Source organism: Neopelma chrysocephalum, unplaced genomic scaffold, assembly GCF_003984885.1.
Source record: "Neopelma chrysocephalum unplaced genomic scaffold, ASM398488v2 Primary Assembly neopelma1_60, whole genome shotgun sequence".
NCBI classification, from domain to species: Eukaryota; Metazoa; Chordata; class Aves; order Passeriformes; family Pipridae; genus Neopelma; species Neopelma chrysocephalum.
The window spans coordinates 84,169-106,228 of record NW_020897715.1 but is presented as its reverse complement, the minus strand read 5'-3'; the positions used below and the strand labels follow the sequence as shown (position 1 = coordinate 106,228).

At 37.4% G+C, this 22,060-nt stretch overlaps 1 protein-coding gene across 2 annotated transcripts in view; it reads left to right on the top strand.

The window, feature by feature from the left end:
* LOC113966623 (SAM domain-containing protein SAMSN-1-like) overlaps window positions 1–22,060 on the top strand; it is an 88,091-nt gene that overhangs the window by 10,543 nt on the left and 55,488 nt on the right. For both annotated transcript variants that reach the window (XM_027681540.1, XM_027681539.1), the window contains exons 4-9: window positions 1,500–1,637; window positions 7,193–7,233; window positions 9,597–9,634; window positions 11,085–11,171; window positions 14,941–15,008; window positions 18,570–18,638. In XM_027681540.1, coding sequence (XP_027537341.1) covers window positions 1,500–1,637; window positions 7,193–7,233; window positions 9,597–9,634; window positions 11,085–11,171; window positions 14,941–15,008; window positions 18,570–18,638 — 441 coding nt within the window. The remainder of the gene's footprint in view (window positions 1–1,499; window positions 1,638–7,192; window positions 7,234–9,596; window positions 9,635–11,084; window positions 11,172–14,940; window positions 15,009–18,569; window positions 18,639–22,060) is intronic.

Sequence of the window (22,060 nt, the reverse complement as noted above, 5' to 3'; positions counted from 1 at the left end):
AAATGCTCTCTTCACAAGAGTCCTGTGTTATTCCCTGTGGAGGGAGAAGTATGTGGTCATATTTTACGTTGGAGAATCCTGGAAGTTTGCAATAAGGTTTTAAACTCATAATTTTTTTGTCTAGAAATGCTCAATCCATAGCTGAACCATCACTGCTATATGGCAAAATACTTAGTAACAAAAAATAAATGCAGTGATAAAAAAACCACAGTTGCTGTCAAAACTGAGGCTCAGCTGGATGTTCACCACATCCATGTGCAGTGTGTTTCATAAACCAGGCAACAATGTCTCAGGAAGCATTAACATATTAGTTCCTACAATAGGCTCAAGTACATAACTTGAGTGTTTTCAAGAACAATATATAGTATTTCTCCCAAAACATTAATTTGAGCTTATCAAAACTCTGGTAGACTGAAGCAAATAAAGATGCATAGATAAACATTATGCTTGCAAAAAAGTCTTTGAACTGCTGCCTCTCCAGCCAAAAATATTTCCTGTAAAATTTTACATATTAACAATATAACTTCAAATATACATCTGTGTTTATCTTCTGTGCTAAAGTAACAGATGCCTTTAAATAATAATAATGAAATTGAAATGTTAATTTCAATAGTGTTGCTCTGCTCTAAGTCATACTGCTATAAATTTGATTTATTCCTTAATTAATGCAATTAAAATTAGTAATCAAAATTCATTGGGAAAATATTCAGTGCAGATCAAAATGGCAACATCTAAAATGTGGGATCATCAGTTAGAGTGTCTTTAGTGTTGCCATCTGCCTTCGTTTAACTCTCGAATTATGAAATGGCAGTGTGTATATGTAATCCTGATTCTTGGAGTTGTGGGATAAATGTGAAAACCTTAGTTTCTATTACCATGTTTATATTCATGGTGATTGGAGAAAAAGAACCTTACATGCACATTAAAACATGGAGTTCAAAAATTTGAATGCAAACGGAATTTGTTTTTCATTCTACTCATTGTCATTATTTTGGGGGCCTAAATCATGATTATCAAATTCTGGGAGCTGGCAGCATTGTTTCTCTTTATTTCTAAGGAATGGAGTCACCTTTCTGCATCAGATTAACCTTTTTTTTTTTTTCACGTAAAGAAGTACTAACTATAAAATAGTTCATAGAGAAATTTTCATGGTTTCTAGTTTTCACAGTTTTCACAGGAATTTTCATGTAGTGCTCAAGTGGATGTATACACCTGATTTTACTCCTTCTGAGCAGACAATATTCATTTTTTCTGTACTCTCAGCTTTACATCTGGCAATTTGTGGAATCTAAGTTGTGATACTGTGAACTCCAGCATTTGGGTACTTGACTTCTATATGCCTTTTTAGAGAAAGAACTAAATAAAGGATTTCAAAAGAGGGGGGAGGAAAAACACACTCCATTTGGTAAATCACAGAAACATCATGCTTTTTTAAATTATTAATAATTTAATATGCTTACGAGTGTTCATCTTTGAAAATCTGTTTAAATGTATTTTAGGAGGGCTCAATGGACAGCTTGTATGAGCCTGTCCCAGAACATCAGGAACCCAAGGATACAACTACTACTGACAGCCAGGTTAGCACTCCAGCGAGCCCACCTCTAAACTGTGGACCACCTGATAGGTCTAAGTCTTTGGTAAGTAACATTTAATTCCAAAGTATGCAATGCATTTTGCAAAAAACTATTACTCTGTATGTGGACACGTGTGTTCTGCTGGCTTCTCTGCCACTTTGGGCTATTTAGGCTCTTTGGAGCCACTGTTCAAATCTCATCTCTGTAGCCAGTGACCTGATTTCTGTCCAGTCTTAACAAGCACACTTGAAAAGCAGGTCATGGGTTTCTCTACAGTTAGCAGCACAGGGAGATTAGTGCAGCTTCACTCTGCAAGGGAATTTCTCTTTGCAAGTAGTAACATATGAAAATGCTGGCAATGGGTATTAGAATAGTTTGTCTCTAAATGAGATCCCATTGGTGTCTTTGGTTGTCCTTTTTATTAATTAAAAAGTACATTTCTAAAGAGTATGAGTTGTATGAATTTTGTAACTGATGGTCTCTGGAATAACCTTTGCATTTTACAAGACCTCGTTAGGTAAATGTGTGAAGAGAGTTGTCTTCTGTTTTTTGCATTTTTTTCCTTCCTAAACGATGTTATCCCACTTAATCTTTTATTATTGGTGTGCTATTGGTATAATATATAACTGAAGCTTTGGCAAATACTTTAAAATAGTATATTAAATTTCATAATCTTATTCATTTAATAATCTCTGTTACAACTATATTGAAACATGACATTCTCTATTCCTAGTGTCTAAAGGTGGACATTATAGTAGAGCTCCTACATCCATTCATTTTCTCCTTTGCCATGACTACAAACTAACTTAATATTTAATGACTACTATACTAATATTTCCTTGGCCAATAGATGTTTATCTGACAGGAGCAGTATTTAGACAAAGTTAAATGAAAAAAACAAGATTTGTTTTTTTTGTTTGTACCCAGAATGTGACATATGGTGTCTTAATAGACCCCGCAATAGATAACTACAAGAAATTGCCCTTTATCTTCTCAGGGTATAGTACACCCATAGCACTGTGCTCTGCTATGGTTTTTATAATGTGTAAGACTAAGAAGTAAAACTGCAGTGGTTGTTTACATCAGGCTTATTGTTTCTTGCTTTTTCTTGTATTTTTTTTTTCTTGTTTTATTCTGTTTTTTTGATTTGACAGCATTACTTCAGACTTTTCATTGTATCAGTGTGGAGTTAGGCTTCAGCAGTTATTTGGCTACGTAAAAATAATTAACCTATCCAATACAGATTTTTATTTTCATTGGGCCAACCTAGAGAAACAGATTTGCTACTAATGTAGATTAGAAAGTCCTGTACTTTAATATGAACAAACTGTAGCAAAACTTCTCTCACGTTGCTTATTGCTGAATTTTGTGGGATGGCACTGAACAGTCCATGAAGATACATCTATAGCAGTGAATAGAAGTATCCAGAACTTTAGTTTCTGCTAGTTCTTATCATACATATTTGTTTTCTTAAAGGGCATGTTTTAGTGATGGCCCATTTACTCATCACTAAATGTAAAATTCATCATCATTAAAAAACAATACTAAATGGGTAAGCACACTGTTGGCTCACGAGGTATTAACAGGAAGCTTCCTAAGAATGGCTGTGGGTTTTATTTTCTGTTTTGAGAGAATATTCAGCTCAGCACTTAACTAAAAATAACGGCTGGATGCTGTGTCACTGTGCTGGCTGTAGAATCAACATGATTATTTACAAAATACTCTCTAGAAATGGGAAACAAGATTAGTGATGACGTGTCGGCAGTAAGACCTATGGAAAAATGTCGCTGAGGCCAAAGGCCTGTGTGTAATCTTATCTGCTATTTCTAGCATGTGAGTTATTAGACCTACACCTTGGATGAAGCCGTTAAGCTTATTAACTGAGCCCATTTGTACTTCTCCCCTATTTTTAATTCCGTCACTTGGTTCCAGGCTGCGGGGCAGCCCCCACAGTGTGATAAATTCAGAACATTATTGACTCCATTTAGCCATCCATCATTATTCAGTAATGCATGTACTTAAGTGCACTGCTAAGTAGGTGTGGGCTCGAGTGTGTGTTTAAATGCTTGGCTGAGGCACGGCAGATTCCACTGAGCTGTTAAACCTCCTGAGGGTGGAGCAACCTGGCATGGCACACTTCCCCCTCAGGAGGCTTTGGCCCCTTCCTTTTTCTTATACAACTTCAAAATCAACAGAGCAGGCATCCAAGGTGTGCTCTCCTCAATTTTAAAAAGGGTGACTAGGGCTAGAGAAAATTTTTCCTTATATTGCAACAAGATAGTTATTTTCTTGCAGTTATCTTGGCTGTTGTGATTTGTCCTAATCACAGCTGACCTGTGATGTTGTTCTAGAGACGTAGGAAATATAGGGTACTGTGGTCGCTGAAGCTGTGCAGGACATAATTCAGTGAACATACTCCTTGGACACCTTTTTTTGAACCATGGATCTCTTTGCTCCTGGCCAAGTATCTTCCCAAATGGCACATCCTGAATGAAGAATAATCTCCCTTTCATTTACACTGTTCTCTTTCACATAATTGAGGATACCTGTTTTGTTTACAGAATTTGCCTGGGCTGTTCCCACTCTGGGTTTCTATGATACTGTCTCGGGCCTGTTACACACACTTGCCTTTTGATTTGAATCCTCTTGGGGAATTGCCCTGTTGACTTTGTGGTTACTTTGCCTGTTGCTCAGCTTCAGTAACATTCTCAGGCAGAATTTAGATTTATGGAGTTGTTTTTGGACTTCATGCATGGCAAATCTGAATTGGACCTTCCTCAGAAACAGCTGGTAGCCATCAGCACATAATAAATCAGATGGGTGCTCTTCGCCTGTAACTGTGCTGTTAACTGGGAAACTGAACTTCTACCCCTTGTAGCTTGCTGTTACAGTCTTCTACCTCATGAGCTGTCTCGGGCTCCTAAGAAAAGAGTCTTGAGTATTAAAACTATTTTCATATATTTCCTGTCAGACTGCAATCACCAAATGTCACGAGATCCACATATTTTTCAACTGCTGACCGTGATATGATTGACTACCCTGTATAGCAGAAAAGGGCCAAATGACTTATCAGTCTTTCTAAGTTGCTGCCAGGAAAATCACAATCCTTTGTGATACCTGCTTTACTCTGCAGTGCTATAATTGGCATTTGATTTCAGCGAGGGAAAGAAGAGTGCTAGTTATCTGAAATGATCATTTCCATGTTTGCAAGTCTTAACAGTCACAGGAGTTTTCTCAGCCAGCTTGGAAACACTGGAGGGACTAATTCAACTCCTTATTTCAGAGTTATTTGATGAAATCAGGGAAGAAAGGACTTTGTCAATAATTTTATCATGCTCGATTTCCACATGTTCAGTTTGTTTCTAGGAAACAGATTGTTCTCATTTGGGGTAGAGAAGGAAAGAATTGTTCCCATAAACAAGGCAATTATGCTCTTTGGAGAATCTGGGTGAGTCTTTGGAGAGTTTAAGTGAACCTTAATTTACATGCTAAGATAAAATATGTTTCTAAAAACTAGTTTCACGTTAAAGTTACATACAATTTTAAGTGTAATCAATGCTGAAAAGATACGTTAAAAAAGTACAAACAAGAGTAATTTATTCTTTTACTCCAATTTAGCCAGCTGATTCAGAAATAGCAGGAAGGGTGTGTTCAATGAAAGATGCCATTTTTAAATGGCCATTTAAATCCACTATCATATTTCATTTTGACACTGCATCCCATGATATCCAGTGAACTCACATCAGTTATTACCTTAGTGTATGATGTATTGTCATCAATGTGATTTTGCTGGACTTTAGGAAACCCAGGAAATTTGGTTTCAAATCACGCAGCAAGAGATTAAATCCATGTTTCATGATTCTCACCAGGTGTTTTGCATGTGAAGTTATGAATTAGTAGTCTTTCCAGGTATATGGCCACACTGGGGTTTAGAGAGGATCCTATCTCCAACTTTTTCCCTGGATCATATACAGATTTTAACTTACAATATCCTTTGGTCTCTGACCTCCATGCATAAGGCTTCCTTTAATAAGCCTCTTTGAAATAAAATATTTGATATTTTTTAATGAGATATTGACACTATCCTTTTAAATAAGACTTAAAATCGCTTTTTTAAACATTTTTCAACTTCTCTGTGTTGCTTATGCACCTCATCTAGTAATTTCTCTTGAGCTATTGAAAAGGTTTGTCCCAGGACTAAAATGCTGATTTTTTTTTTCTTTTCAACAATAAAATTATCTTACATTGCTTACATTATTTCAAAGTGGATGATAAATTCTGTATTCTCTTTTGATTTGCACACAGCATCTGTGAAAAAATCAACACATGCAAAAAACCCAAAACTGTGGGGAAACTGCATACAATTATTAGCATTCACGAATATCCAGGCCAGAAGGACCTCCTACACTCAGCTAAAATAACTTAGTGCAGGAGAACAGCCTTTTCTTAATGCTCTCTCCTGAAGAAGCTTAAAAAAACTCTGATGGGTTTCACTGAGAGAAGGGAAAAAATATAGAATGCTCAATTATGCACTTACATAGTTTAATGTAGTACATCGTTTGGCTTTTCATCAAGCAACCTGGATGACACTTTTAAATTTTACTGTGGTCAGAGTCATGCAGATGTAGATAGTGTTACATGAAGGAAATAACTTAAACATGTTATTAGAAATGGGTCCATACACTGAGGTTTTCATATTTATAAAATTAAGAATGGTTATACTTTGTTTTAATGTCTCTTGTTGCACAACAGATTGAAGCGGTACCATCGTGGACATTTTTATCCCACTTCCTGCTTTCCAGGCTGGAAGAAATAGATATGAAAGTGATGCAGTGCTTTGATATTCTGTCTTAGGGGATATCAAAATATTATAGGGACCAGAGATCTCTTCTGTCCTAGCATGACATCCTCAGGTTTTCCTACAACTAAAATTACCTTCAAGTCCCTGGTTAACTGTGACAGCAGACATACATTGAGATGTTTTGCCATTATTTGACTTCTGAGGCAAACTTTTTTTCACTCTTTCAACAGCTACACAATCCTTCCCACATCTTGTCAGGGTATATATATTGTCTGGGTCCTGGGGTCTGTGTGGTCTTTCCTCCAGGTCAGTGCTTGATTCTGATGGTCCCACTCAGAGCTTTGCACAACTTTCAATTTTATTTACAGTTTCCTGCACCCTTCCACATTCCTCTGCATGTAATGGGTTTAAAGGGTGTGTGTCCTGTGTTCATCAGAAAACCACATCCTATTATAATATATGGGTATTTTAATCCTCATAAAATTTAAAATAATTATACTATGGAAGAAATATGATATTAATTATTGGGGTATGAGTATGATTCTCTGTTTTTTCAGGGGTATTATGGTTATCAGCTTCTTGGGAGCCATGGATATTGAAGCTTCCTAAAATCAGGACCCATAACTACATATATTCTCTGCTGCACTGTGTCCTCCACAGCTTCAGCTGCTGGAAAAAGAAAGACTGGAAATGCTAGTGGATATTAAAAACACACATCAAAAGTACATAATTCATTGTCTTATCAGTGACAAAAATATTATATTTGGATTAAACATTTTTGGTTTTCATAGATTTTTTTTCTCTATCTTTTTAAAAGGAATTTCCTGACTTTGAGAACACAGTGACCAAAAAAAGAAAGTAAGTTGAGACCAGTTCAAGGTCTACACAGTGTCACTATGTTTGTCTGTACCTTTCATCCTTGTTGTTTTATTAATGTTTGCCAATGTTGCTTTGATTCTCATAAAGTACATGTATTAATGTTGCAGTTGAAAAGCACGTAACAAGCTTGTAATGCATTACTAAAGCTCTTTTGCCATGATTTTTTCATATACACAAATCTTTCTTCCAAAATATCAGAACCAGGACAGCTAAAATCAAATGCAGTTAATCTGGGCTTGGTTTAACCATATGTCTGCTTTTCTGACAGATTGAAGTGGTAACCTATTTTATAGCATGTTTGCACCATTGACCTGATAATCTCCTGAGCAGGTTTTTTTTGTTTGTTTGTTTATGTTTTTAATCTAAGTAAAAAATTAGTTTGCAAAATGATTCAGATAAAGCAGGTCAGACAGTATTTTATGAATTATATTTGTGACAGCAGTATGCTTTGCATCCATTTGTTAAAACACAATGCTTATGGTTTGGGCTAATGATTAATATGTATTAGCAGGCAGAGGAATTTATTTTGAATATTCTTTTTTTTTGGCTTCAGGTTGAAGGATATTGCATTACTGTAGTGGTCTCCTTCAGATGAAATCTGAAATCCTACCTAATGGAATGATAGAGACAGATCTAATCTGTCTGCTCTGACAGACATGAAAATCCCTGGAGTTTTGGGGTTTTTTTCATTTGTAGGTGGGGCTCCACTAAATTCAGAACATTAATGTTATCTGTGCCTATTGCTAAGAAATCTCAGATAAAGATTTCTAAGAAAATCAAGAGCTCCTTTGTCTTAAGTCACAGTTTTAATCTGTTTCTGGTCATCTGATAAAAACACTAGTAACTTATCACAGAGATGTATGCACTCAGAGTTGTGAGATCTCAACTGTCTGTCACCAGCCAGGGCCCTATGAAAGTGCTCCCAAAATTTCGTTAATTAAAGTATGGACATAAGTCTATTATTCGTGGTTTTCTCATCGATCACCTGGATGTTTAACAGTGTCCTGCTTAGATCAGAACTGTCTGCCCCAGAAATAAAAAGAGCAACCTATAGCTACAGTGTCAAATTTTTCAATGCAGATAAAGCTATTCCATTTGAAACTTAATCCCATTCTAGATTAATTATCAGAATTTAGAAGGGTTGTTGAGACCATTTGACTGATCAATAAAAAAAATGAGTAAGCTGGAAGAAAATAGTTTGAGTCAACATGAAAAAATTTTGTAACAAAAATTATTTCATTGTGAATGTCCAGACATCACTATCCTGGCATGGTATCTCTGGTAATAATGCAGAAATTTTCACAGTGGCCTTTTCGGTAGATTTGGAGAAAGTGAATAAGGAATTATCATTCTCTGTTCCTTCCTCTGTCGGGGCAACAAAGAAACACCAAGTTATATAGAGTAGCAGAAATAAAATAAACAGAAGTATGCCTTGGTTAGACAATAAGAATTAAATTGTGGAACTCTGGAAGCCAAAAAAAAAAAAAAAGAAATGCAAGTGGTTTTAAAAGGAACTAGTGGGTATGAACCAGTTCCTTAAAAAAAACAATAGTTCAGTTGAACCCTCTTGCTAAGGAAGCCCTTCAGCACCTCCATGCCTGAAGTTGGGAGAGAGATCTTAGATTTTGTACTCTTTCTCTTCTGCTGATCTTTGTAACTGATTAGGGAGTCTCTGGTCTCTTCCAGTATATTCTTCTGGCTTCATCCTTTAGCTCATAAACTACTCTCCATTGAGTTTTTAATGGATAAAGTGAAACAAATTAATCTTTATCCAAAGATTTCTTTTTCCTCTGTTAAGTTAGTATATTCTTTAAGTCGTCAGCTGTAAACTACTGACCGCAGATGTAAGTGTGAGTTAGGACTACTCCCTCATGTAAATGTGCAAAAAACAAGGTTTACTCGAGCAATAAAATGTCACTAAAGGTTGTGGGGATGCATGTAGCTCTTTGGTTCAATCTGTTATTATGTCACCAAACTTCAGACAATATTTTCTAAAAGTTGTAGGACACTTAAGATCACATCTAAAGAAAAGTATCTTATTTTCTTCCTGATGGGTTCCCTGATTCAGTCACGGATTCCTCATTACAAAATAAAATTGAGTACCTATTTTTGCAGAATGAAACCTCAGATGCTTTCAGAGCTTTGTGTATCATGTGGGAGTAGATGATTGGGTGAATGACACAAGCCAAGTAACTCCAATTAAAGCCAGTGGGAATTGCACAGCTAAATCCCTGTGCCCTGCTTTGAAGAATTAGTTGAAAATGTCCGTATTTGATTAAATGCACTTCCATTTTTTTTCATTCTGACTTTCAGCTAATGGTAAATTCTTTTAATTCTTTTAGATCCATCCAGAAGTCCATGTCTGAAAATGAAGCATTTGGTTAGTAACTGCTTAAATAATTTACTGTATACCTCCTAATCTCAGAGAGCCAACTTTAATTAAGGGTCTGACTTGCTTTAGAGTTGCTGGAGCAAATGCAAAGGAAAGGGAAAAATACAGTTAAACTATCAATGTACTTTTCCACCCTCTCTGCCTTTCACAGACATATAGTAGGTAGATGTTGAAAACAAACTCGTTAAACATAGTAACCACACTGAGATTTAAAGAACCTGTTCTGGGACAGCATTAGAAATACTCAGCATGTCCAATATTTCTTTTAATCATTTCAATAAAGCCCTGAAATATCTCTGATCTAATAAAATTCAGGTCCCTTCTCTTTGCCATTTTAAACTACTTTGTAATAGCTTTCACAAACAAGCTCACCAAAGAAGAAATTCAGGTTTGCTTTTTTTTTAAAACCCATGTTTACGCTGGGTATTATTATCTACACTTGTGGTTCAATGGGTTCTATTTTGTAAATCCTCTATGGGAAATAATAATCAGCTTCTTAAAAAGTAAAAGTTCCTTTTTTTTTTTTTTTTCAGTGAGAGCTTCCTGTTAAAATGCTTTCATTTATTGTTTGGAGTTTTGGTTTGGTTGTTGCATCTAGTCCTTACTGAGTAAAAAAGGTTGTTATATCTGCCTGTAAAGATGCAGCTGTATTTCATATCAATGTGTCTTGGGTAGATGAAAGCTCCCCTATGTTAAGGCTTCACTCTGTAGCCCTGCACTGGCAAGACTTTCATGTAGATCAGCGTCATTTGGTCTACAGCAGACAGGCTCTAATGAATTCCCAGCACTTGACAGGATCAACAAGAGCTTTCATAAAGAAAAGTTTTCTGACACGGAGTGAAACCCAACATTAAATAAAACTTAACAAAACAAACCCAGAAAGCACAAACCCCTAATAGTTATCAATATGTTGTGAAGCACGACCACTTTGAAGTTCACCGAGGGAACAGGAGGATGGCCATCTCTTCTCAAAGCCAACCTAGTTTCTGCCATCCAAGCTGAGACAGTACAAGCCTTGGAGTGCTTGGAGTGGGCATCTTTGATGTTATTTCTTGCAAACACTCCAGCTTGTTAACTGTAAACTTAAATAATATCTATACAATTCCTGGAAGCAAAATAAAGGCCCAGATGTTCTGTGGGCTCTTAGGTCTTAAAATCAGGGTTAAGGTAAAAATCCTTCTCATCAAGTTTTAACAGTGTTAAATGAGGTATTTGCAGCAAAAGATAATAAAACCTGAAGTCTGACTATAATAAATACAATCCATCCATCAAAATTCCTATATTGCAAAATCATCAATTCATTTCCATGTTGAAGCAGATGCTACACAGTTCTGCAAGCTTGTTTGATTTGCATTCTGATGCTATTTTTATAGAATTTCCTGTTATTTCACGGGTTTGCTATGAATTCAGGTGACTGCTCTCTGTGCTTTTACTTTAGACAGGAAAAATGTGAATGGCACACTTTGGCAGGGTTCCAGGAAGCCGGAGAATGATTCGTACATCAGAAGGCACTGTCAGCTTGAAGGTAATTGCTAAACATATTTCAGCTGATTTTGCATTTTCCACAAAGTATTTTAAAGGGCACCTCGGAAAATTTCTCATTTTTCACCAATAATCCAGCTAAATAATTTGTCAGGTCCTTTTGAGATTTATTTTGTCCTCAAGGGGAAAAAAAAGTAGTTAAAATAGAGCTTATCTTAAAATTGGTAAGCTAAGAACACACTCTGTGACCAATTGACTCTGTAGTCCATGGGCCAAAGGAGACTTTGCTACGGTAAATTGCCATAGTTGGGTTGTATAGGGCTTGCCAACTGTAGAAATCCATGTTTCCTGGATATTTTACACTGCTCCAGGTATCCAACAGGGAAACAGTGCAACTTTTCCCAGAAAAAAAACCCCAAGACAGGTGCAAAAGAGAGCTGACAAAAGTTTAGATGCGAGTACTTTGTCTGATTCTCCTTCTAAACCCATTTGGACCAACTTTATTAAAACAACCTTGCAGCTAATATATGGGAAGTTGCTAATGGCACTGTTTAAGAGTTAACCAGTATAAATTCTTTAAAATGACAGTGAGAAGTAACAAGTGAGCAGTCACCTTGTCTAGTTAAGCACAAAAATCAAAATGCTTTGATAATCTGCTTAATGTTGCTTCCAGGAATGGCAATTATGTTTATACTTTTCAAAGGGAAGGTAGATCTCTTAAAGTTGCCTAACCAGACCAAACCAGGCAAGGTTCAGCAGAAGCAGAAACCAAGATATGTGGATACATGTTTTGTTCTCCACTTAAGCCAACAATGCAGGAATATGGCCATTACCCCAGGTTTTAATATCTTCTATACGAATGGTCTAGAGATTTTCCACTGCTAAGAGAGACTCCACTCTTACCTGGATGTGTCAAAGAAAGAAAAGCACAGGGCACCAGCTTTCCCTCTGGATTTTATTCCCTTCACCACTTGAAGTTAAACTCTTAAATGCTTGGAAATAGATCTGAAATTGTAATACCTACTGTATTTGCCCATGTATGGGCAAATTAAGATTCTTGACCCAGAACAAGAAATAAGAGAGGACAGGAAGATTTAGAGGAACTCTACTCTTGTGATGAACTAGTGAGGGGAAAAGGGACCTTCAGTAAGTCTCATTGCCTTGCAAGAGAAGAGGTTCTGATGATAGGTGAAAGAAATATTGTTCTCTTCAGACAAGGGTTACTTTTAACCAAAACCCTTTTGGAATGATTCCTCAAACTATTCCAGCAGTTGTCAGTTTAGAAGTGGGGAAAGGCTGAATGAGAAAGCAGAACTTTTTGACCTTCCTCCAAAGTCTTTTCTACTCAAGGCACTTTTTACCCTTTTAAATATCCAAGCATGCAAAAGAAGCAGTGCACATTTTAAAAGCTGACAAGTGTTGTAATTGAAGGGCAGGGGCCCAGAGGGAACAGGAAGCAAAGCTGGCAGCTAAATAAAAATCTCCCTTTTCCCTACTGCAGTAAAATTATTTCAGGGGAAGTCCCCTTCACACAGTGGTGAAAACCATTGCAAGGAGATTTACAGTGTATCACTATCGATCAAGATAATTTGTCATTATTGATCAAACCTTTCTCTTAGCAGAGATAATCTTTCAAGGTCTGCAAGTCTATTGCATAATATGAATTTCTCTTAGATGTAAAATGGCATGCATGGTGGTCAGCATAGGCTTCTCTGCTTACTTCAGAGGTGTATTCACAGATCTGTCTCAAGTCTCACCAAAATCAATGAAGAGACATCCATGGACACTGTCAGCTTTTGGATGAAGTTCCTAATACCACTGTGTGTATTTCCTCTACAAAAACAAGTTTTCCAGGCTGATAAAGCAATGAAAACATATATCCCACAGACACAATAGTGGGAATTCTCGTCTTTGCTCACAAGGCCAAACGCAAATCATCGAGATTTGCCAGCCTAAAAGCATCATAGTTGAAAAGTTGACTTGCAAGTCACAGTCATTGGGCTTTCATGAAAGAGTATTATGGGGACAAACAGGAAAGAACTGACAACTCTTAGAGTCAGCAGATGTAATTCTCCACTGCTCCTACTTCATTCCATAGGAAAGTGACTGGTACCCATTACCAGCTTAGGAAGACAAGACAACTGTAGCTTATATATATCTTTTCCATGGACTTTTTTGGTTTGGCTGTTTTTTTACACAAATACCCTATTCCATAGTTCATTGGTTTGGAGAGCTGACCTAAGCAAGATTTAAGACTACTGTGGATGCACGTTATTATGGCCAGCAAAAGACATCATGGTTGGGGGGGAACACTACGGTTTGCTTTAATAACTTGCTGTTTTCATTTGGTTTTGAACAGAATTATGTTAAAAGTAGTGTGACAGCATGTAGTCTTTCAGATTAGGACATTATATGTTACTCCTCAGTTTTTTTGTGATTCAGCTGCAAACAGCTACCAAATACTATTTTGGATTAGACTGTAAGAGGACTTTGGGGCACAGGACTGAACACGGTAAGAGAACTTTGAGACTAAGCTTACAGAGCACAGGGCTGCAGTGTGCTGAGATGCCTGCAGGAGATGAAAACAAATTAGCCTGAGGACCAGAGAGAACCCAGTTACGTTAATCGTGTGTTGCATAAGCACTGCTGAACATGAGTTATGCTGCTTCTAGAAGTCCATCCAACTCTGTAGTGGAATAAACAACCAAATTGTCAGACACCAGGCCCTCAGTGACTTCAAGAAGATTCATAGCTGCTCAAGACAACTTAAAATCTGGACTAGGATTTTATGTACCTCTTTGAATATAATTTTTCGTGATCCTGTTCAGACCCTTTTTTCATGTGATAACTGAAGAATCTCAGTCACTGACTTAAACTTTCTTTTTCTGTTGATTGTAGAGAAAACAGTGCAATCAGTCCCACCTGCCTACAGTTAGCTTTTGTGACTCTATATGTTAAGTAAGCTGTCCTTTTGCAAAGAGGAGAACTACTGATGTTTTAAGGTATTTCTCAGCAGCAATATGGATACCAAGTTAGAATTCATGAGAAAAAAAACCACATTCCTACTGGTTTCTAGTAACTTTGGAAAATTACAGTAGCATTGTGTGCTATGATTAGCAGATAATTTTTCTTCTGTTTTGGTTTTTGTTTTTTTTTTCCCTACAAAATAACTGAGTGCTTCTGATATCTGTGTTGATGCAATCTAATCACTAGGGCCATCCTACACAAGCATAATGGTGGATGCTTTGCCTTAAGACTAGGAGTAAGAGTAGATCTTTCAAAGTAGACTTACATAAAGTAAACTTTTCAAAGACTTGTTTGACCTATTATTGCTCGCTGTTGTAGTGAAGGTTCATGCTCTTCCCATGCAAAGCATTCATTTCTTGGAAGAAACAGGAGGATGTTCATCCTTTGAAAGGAATTTCTAATCTAATCTAAGATGAACAGATCTCAATTGCAAAGATCATTTTTATCCTTAACTTTTTATACGAATATTCTACACCTTTCTGCTGTAAATTAACAGAGCAAGAGAAAGGTCTTGGTGGGGTTCTGGGTTAGTAAACTGAAGACTATGTATAGAAAAGAAGGAAGCATGAATGAGTTTTCTTTATGTGAGTCAGTTTGCTAGTTTGTTCTCCAGTCTCACTTCAAAGCAGTTTAAGATAAAATGTATGTTTAAATGATATAAGATTAACTTCAGAGAGTCAGAATGTCAGCTCAAAACATCAGTGCAATTCAAATGATATTCCTCATAACAACATAAAACAGGACATTTTAAAGCATGTTTTCTCTTTTTTGGTCATAATTCACAGAAGATAATATTATTGCTGATGGAATACATTTGCTGCAAGGAAAGAAGATAGAAGAAACCACATGCCAGGTGAAAGAAATACTCTTTCTGAAATCTAAAATTTCATTCAAATGAAATGCGTATTTCTTGTTTCCATTCAGCATTTACCTAACCTAAACTTCATACTCAGTATGCTTGTGTATTTTAGAAGCTGAGTTTAAAAGAAGACTGTGGTGACTACCAAAGTTGTTCATGATTTTACTTATGCAGACCATATGGATTTTATTGCATAGGAAGCCTTCTCTTTCCCTGAGCAAATCCATTTCTGTTAAACTGATGTGCTAGAATTGTGTCTAGCAAGATCTATACTAAGTGTTTAGATTAGTCCTGCATGATTCATATTGGCATATGTATCCTAATGCTTTCTGAATTCCTGTGAACATATACCATATCTCACCTTCCTAATACTGCATTAATTATCCCACTAGCACAAGCAGTTAAGGAAATCTGACCCTTGGGTTTACATAATCATAACAAAATCATAAAGGTAGGTAACAAGCCATCAGCTGGTGAAGAGCAGGGAGGTGAGGAGAAAGACTTGTATCTCTGGAATTAGCATGACTGATGTTTGCTTTTTTATTCACTTCCAGCCCAGTGTTTGCCCTGATAATAGGTTACTTAAAGGGACAGTTCATATCTGTGGCAAACCATCTTAGCTCTGCTGATTTCACATGAGATAAAAGTTCACCCAATTTGAGAATCTGACTAAAAATGTGTAACATATGTGTGTCTCCCAAATGAGGGATTAATACAATAAATTATTTAGAAGCTGAAAATCTATTAAATTTTCTTTTGCAGAAAAGTGTTAAATTCAAGGTGAGCACTAAAGTTTAGAAAAGGCTCCAAGCTGAGTTTCCTCTGTTGTTTCTATACAATGTCAGGAGTCCTTTTGGATGTGTAGGTTAAAAGCAAGAAAAAACTGTACATGCATCACCCTGAAGGCATCTGAGATAAGACAGAGAGCTGTGAAGACCCAGCATTTAGGCAGTGCTCAGCTCCAGTGTAGGCCAAAGACACAATCAGGATTAAAAAGAAAAGTCAAATGATCTGCATATCGGGGGACAGATGACCGTATTGGAAACTTGAAAGTCAGTGTGTTCCAGGTTTCTCCTGCTTTCCCCCAGGCTTTTATCTGTCTCTGCACTGTTAGTTTGTTCCCATGATTATCTCCTCTTCCAGCTGCCAAAAAAGTAGCTGAGGAGGGAGGAAAGGAGAAAAGAACTCTTTCTCTTCTGCGTCTCTCATTCTCTGTCTCTGATTTCTTCCTCTCACTTTCTAAGTATTACGAAGAAAGTTTGCTCTTTGATTTCCCACAACAGTTCTTCCCTTGGTGTGAGGGATCTCTGACTCTGCCCCTGTCCTGCCATGGAAGCTTTTGGGCTGATTCCTGGTTAAGATCATGGAGGTCATTCCCCAGACATGACAGAATATGGAGGGGAAAAGGGAAGAAGAAATAGGGAATAAGGCCTATGTTTGCTCTAAATATAAGTTTCCTTAAAATTCCTTAAAACTTCTTCCCATGAACCATTTGTCCCATTTTAGATGCAAAGTTCTATTTTTCACTTGTCGAAGTGTTTGAAGGCACTTTTGGAGGTACATGAAAAATGAGCTGCAGAGACTTGGATACCTCCAAACTCTGGTACCAGTTTAAGAACTATTGCATTTGCTTTTTAAAAATTTCAGGGTTTATGACATTATTTTGAATTTCAGTGATTGTTACCTCTCGCCTTCATTACCATCAAGATAACATTGACACAATGCTCTTTAAAGCTTCCAGAACAGTCTGATTATGTCTGTATTCCTTTGCTGTACTACATTATGCACACAAATAAGGAAATGCTGAGAGAACAGCACTATGGGGAAAGCTCTCGCTCTTTTTCTGCAAAATCAGCAGAGATGAGTGCCCGTATGAAGTGCCTGTTTGCTGATGCACAGAGCATGGGGAACAAACAGGAGGAATTAGAGGTCTGCATGGAGTTGCATGGCTACAAGTCTCATGACCTCAGCAATGTGGTGGGACAGCTCACACAACTGAGCTATCCCCTGGCTGTTTCTCCTGTCTTTAAGAGGGTTAGAAAGAAAGTCCAGGGAACTGCAGACCACATTGTTACCCCAATCCCTAGGAATGTGATAGAGCACAAACTGAAATGCAGGAAATTTCACTTAACATAAAGAAAGCACTTCTCTAGTGTGAGGGGAGGTCAAACACTGAAGAGGCTTCCCAGAGAGGGTATGAGAAGTTCATCTTTGGAGATTCTCCTGTCAGGACATGGACCTCTGCAGCTTGTTCTGGTGACCTGTTCAGAGCATGGAGTTAGACTAGACAATTCCCATAAGTGCATTCCTGCCTAAGCTGGTCTGTGTGAGTTTGTGATTCTGTAAGACATGGAACAGGCAGATTTACAAGCAAGAGTAAATAGCATAGATGAACATTTTAGATTTTTTTCCCCCTTTTAAAGAAAAAAAAAAGAAAAAAAAAGAAAAAAAAAAGAAAAAAGAAAGCAAATAAGTTTTCCTGAGTCCTTCACAAAAGCTTTAACCCTTCTCCATTTCCTAAATTGACACTCATTCATTCCATTCATTCCGTAAGTGCTGGAAAACAGGGGCTTGAAACTGAAGTATGGGTTGAGAGACACAGTGTGAGCAACACTACAATAATTGTACCTTACCAGAAAAAGGAGCTTTACTTTCTGCATTTATTTTTCATACCTTTGTTCGTGTTTACTCATGTCTAGCAGGGCTCCCTTGATGGCTCAAACTCTTTGTAGCATATTGGGAGGGACATAAAATATCAAGTAATACAGTCTTTGGGCTAATACATTTTCAAAAATGTTTCATGCCTCATTTCTCACGTAAATTCTTAGGTTGCATTCAGCCTTCAAAGTGTCATTCATATTCATGAAGAAAAAAGGCCAGTGTTCATTACTTTCCTGATAAGCTATGAGAGCACTGTCAGGCTTGCCCACTAGGGCATCAGTGCCCCAGGGAAAGTGTATTCTCGTGGTGTTCCCATTGTGAGGACATTGTGACCAAGAAATGGCTTATGGGCAGGTGATGGCAGTGTATATAGTCCTGTCTTGGCTTAGTTCTGGGGATTGTTGTTAATCCAGTTCAAACTCACACCCTTGGTGCTCAGCATCCCAGGCAAAATGAGGTGAACTGAGCAAGACCCTTCTTAGAAATGTGTCAGTGACACTTGTTCCTCAGCTGGGGGGGTTGGTGCTGAGGGAAACCTTCTCTGGCTTTCCTGCTCATTGAGAAAGGAAAACCAAGATGTAGGATGAGACCCAAAAATCCTATACTATAGTGCATGGCTCTGTCACTGCACCACGTGTGCTGTGGTGTCCCCAAGATGTTCCCGAGTCCCAGATAACTCAGGAAATTAAGACAGCTCAATATCAAAATGATTTCAATGGGTGTCAGCTGGTGCATGTCAGCCATTTACTTTTATATGCACACAGCACTGGGTTGAAAAACTGCTGATCTCTCATCTGTATTCAGTTACATGATGCAAATTATGTTTACTCGTCTTATTTATGTTGGATTTTTTTAAATTTTATTTTAATTTATTTTATTTTTCTTACCATCTAGGTGATAAACTATGAGCAATGGATTCCACCACGAGTTCACAATCCAGGTGTGCCTGGTAACAGTGAAATGGTGAGTTGCCATGAAAATTGTTCATTTTTTTTCACCAGCAGCCAGCAGCTGGGAAGAACAGGCTGCTTTAGTAGAATTTCCTGTACTATATGTTCCTTCCCCAAAAGCTGAGAGATCTTTATCCATATCCCTGTTATTAATCATGATATCTCTTTGTCTTTTATAGAATATCTTATTATTGCTCTGCTATTAATAACAGTATTTCTTTATCATTTATAGAATATTGTATTATTGCTCTGTGATTCCCAGGAGAAAATCTGTCTATAATCCTAGCCTGCTTAGGTCTGACTCTGCACTTGTTTTAGACTAGCTGGAGTACCAGACTAAAATAATGGGAATATTTAAAGGTCAGATATATGTGGGCAGGAGCTTTATCCAAATTCAGTGCATTTTACAGAGCTCTTTGTATAAACAGAGCAGAAAGTTCTCTGTCATCATATACTATTTTAATATTCACTATGTGCAGCCAGGTCATTACTGAAACTTTCCAAAAATTTCTATGGTACAATAACAAGAGTGCCATGGGCACAGTAAACATAGGGCAATTTTTTTCTTCTCACTATTGCACTGTACACTCTGAATTCAGGTGCATAGGTAACCATGATTAAATCATTGCACTTCTTTGGGAAAGGCAAAGCAGTTGAAGGAAAATCACAGAGATTAGACTCTGCCGTGACTAAATTCTTTAGGCTGAGAATTGACATGCTGTGCAAGTGGTTTTATTGAAATTAATGCAGTTACACCCAGGGAAGAGAGTGCTCAACAGGACCGAGATTGCTGGAATCCGACCAACAGTGTTTTACACTCAGCTTCCAAATTGCTGTATTTCTGTCACCAGGTTAATCCTCATAACACCTCACTGAGCAAAGATTTCTGAGGTGTTTAAAATACCTTAGGATAAACTCAAAACAGTTTATCAGACTCAATTCAGGTCTTTCTTCTGTAATGCATTTTTAGAAATGCATTTTAAAAATGTATATTTTTTGTCCCTAAATACTCATGCACACTTCATGCAAATTATTTGCAACTAAAGGGCAGCCTGTGATTTATTTTTTTATGCAATTCATTTTTATTTGTGATGTGACATGATTTTTCATCACTAAAACTCGTTAAGCAGAGAAAACAATAATATTCTTGTTACTTGGTCATGCAGGAATTCTTTCCTTATAAATGGCATTGCTTATAGATTGGGCAAAAGCACAGTTCACTTGATTGTCTATCTGTTTTCTATATCAAAGAATGTTTTACCTTTATTTGGATAGGCAGCTAAAATTCCAGCTTTGAACACTTAGGTAAACCAAAATAAAATACTGTAAATTTAAATGCTGTCCCAGCACCAGCTGATACTGCATGATCTTTTTTCTCCATGAAAGGGGGTTGCTGCATTTATTATTTAAGCATTTATGACTTTTCCCTAATGATAGACTCTATGAAATGAGTGCTTTTAAGGCAAAGAGGATTAGAGTTTGCCATTAATGAAATTATCTGAATAGATTATCTTCCATTTATCTTGATGTCTCCATGATGGAAATCCCAGATCATAACTCAAAGTCATCATGTTGCTTTTGTGTCGTTACTTATAAGTGGACAAATTATTATTGCTACAAGAGATCTTATATGAGAGCAATATTAGCATTTTAAACCCCTATGATTTATTTTGCAAAGGCATCTCAAAATGAAAGACTGAAAAATTACACCCCAGTTTCTCTCTTTAGCTAAGGTAAAACTGCAGTCCTACTGTCTTGACTTTGGAAGAGGAGAGGGGGGGATTGAAATGCAAATCAGAATATGACCAACCAAAGCATTCTTGGATTTGGCCCACGGTGGATGACGAATACTCAGATACAAGCTGCAAGAGGGCCCGAAGCTGACTAGAGTTTTAAGGTGGATCTGCTGAGACCTTACCCTACAGTGAAGATCCTCAAGAAGACCTAAATGGTTTTAAACTCAAAAATGCTATCCTTTATAAATCTACAAAGTAATAAAAGCATGGCAGAAATTGAAAGCACCTAGGTTTTGTCCATATTAGTAACTGGCACAGTTAGTATATGACTATCCTAGCATTGAGGAATACTGTAGCATCGGCACTACGTTCCCTTTCTCCTGTAGATTTATCAGAGCAGGATTTCTGCCTGCATTGCAGGCACAGTGTGTGTTTGATCTACACACAGATGAAGGAAAGATGAAGAATAGCAGAATAGTTGGTGCTGATGAGTTGATGTCCATACTGTATGTCTTATGGGAGGTCTACCTGTGTTCACATCTTCTCTGTCGGACATTCAAGAGCAGCTGGAGTTCTTCAGCTGAACTTCTGGAAAGTGTCTTTCGTCTTAATTTCATCTGTGATGAATTCAGTTGGTGGCATTCTGAGACCGAATCACAGCTTACAGGGACAGATGTGAAATTCACTTCAAAACTAAAATACTAATGTAGCTCTAACTGGACACTGGAGGCATGGAAAGGTGTTTATATTCAACTCTCTGACTTCCCTCTATTTCCTTTGGTTGACTCCCAGTTTCCAGGAGACACTGCAGATTTCGAGGAATGTAACATGCTGCTGAAAAGAGGGGAGTCTAAACCCAAGTGCTATCCACCATGGGAACTTTTGCATTACTTATTGTGATTAACAAAAGGAGGACTCCTAAGTCTTATCCCTAAGGAAAGAAAGCAGCATAGTCTATTAATTCCTCATGCCAATTTATAGCTGGAGCAAGACAAAGTGGTCATGCAAATCATTTGGTACAAACCCTTTCAACGTTTGAAATTAAACATCTGAATATACAGGGAAACATCTCACTTATTCTCACTTAGCTTTCATTAACTCTCTGCTTCAACTGAGTATAATTTCAACACAGTTGTCTCATGACACAGAACTAACTAAACACGCTTAAAAGTGACCTTTGCCTGGGCATAAGATGTCTCAGACTCCTAGTTGTGCTTACAGAACCTCATGTCTTCATAGAAAAATATCTGAACTTTTGGCAGTTCAAACATAGCAATCTTTATAAGCAGTTATCTGTCAAGTGAACAGTGGACTTTTTTTTAATCTGAAATCAACATACGCCCTCTCCCTTATCAGTGCTGCAGGGGATGGATGTGACTTGTAATATGTGAATGCTGGAGCTTCAGATGTGCTTCATGCTAAGACTTTGCAAAGAGGCTTTAACCCAAATGAGAGCTGGGGAGTTCAGGATCCCTTGAGACCCATTCCTAAGCAGCCTGCCCTCTATACATTAGACTGCTGACAAACTTTGAGATGACTTTGTCTCAAGGGATTATGCATGTGAGGAGGAAGGAAGCATCTATGATTGTGTGACCTATTTGCTGGGGAAACTGCACTAAGGACCTCTGCATTTCTACCTTCTGATAACATCAGCACTGGCACTTAATCGCTTGCAATATTGCTGAAGATTTATTGCTAC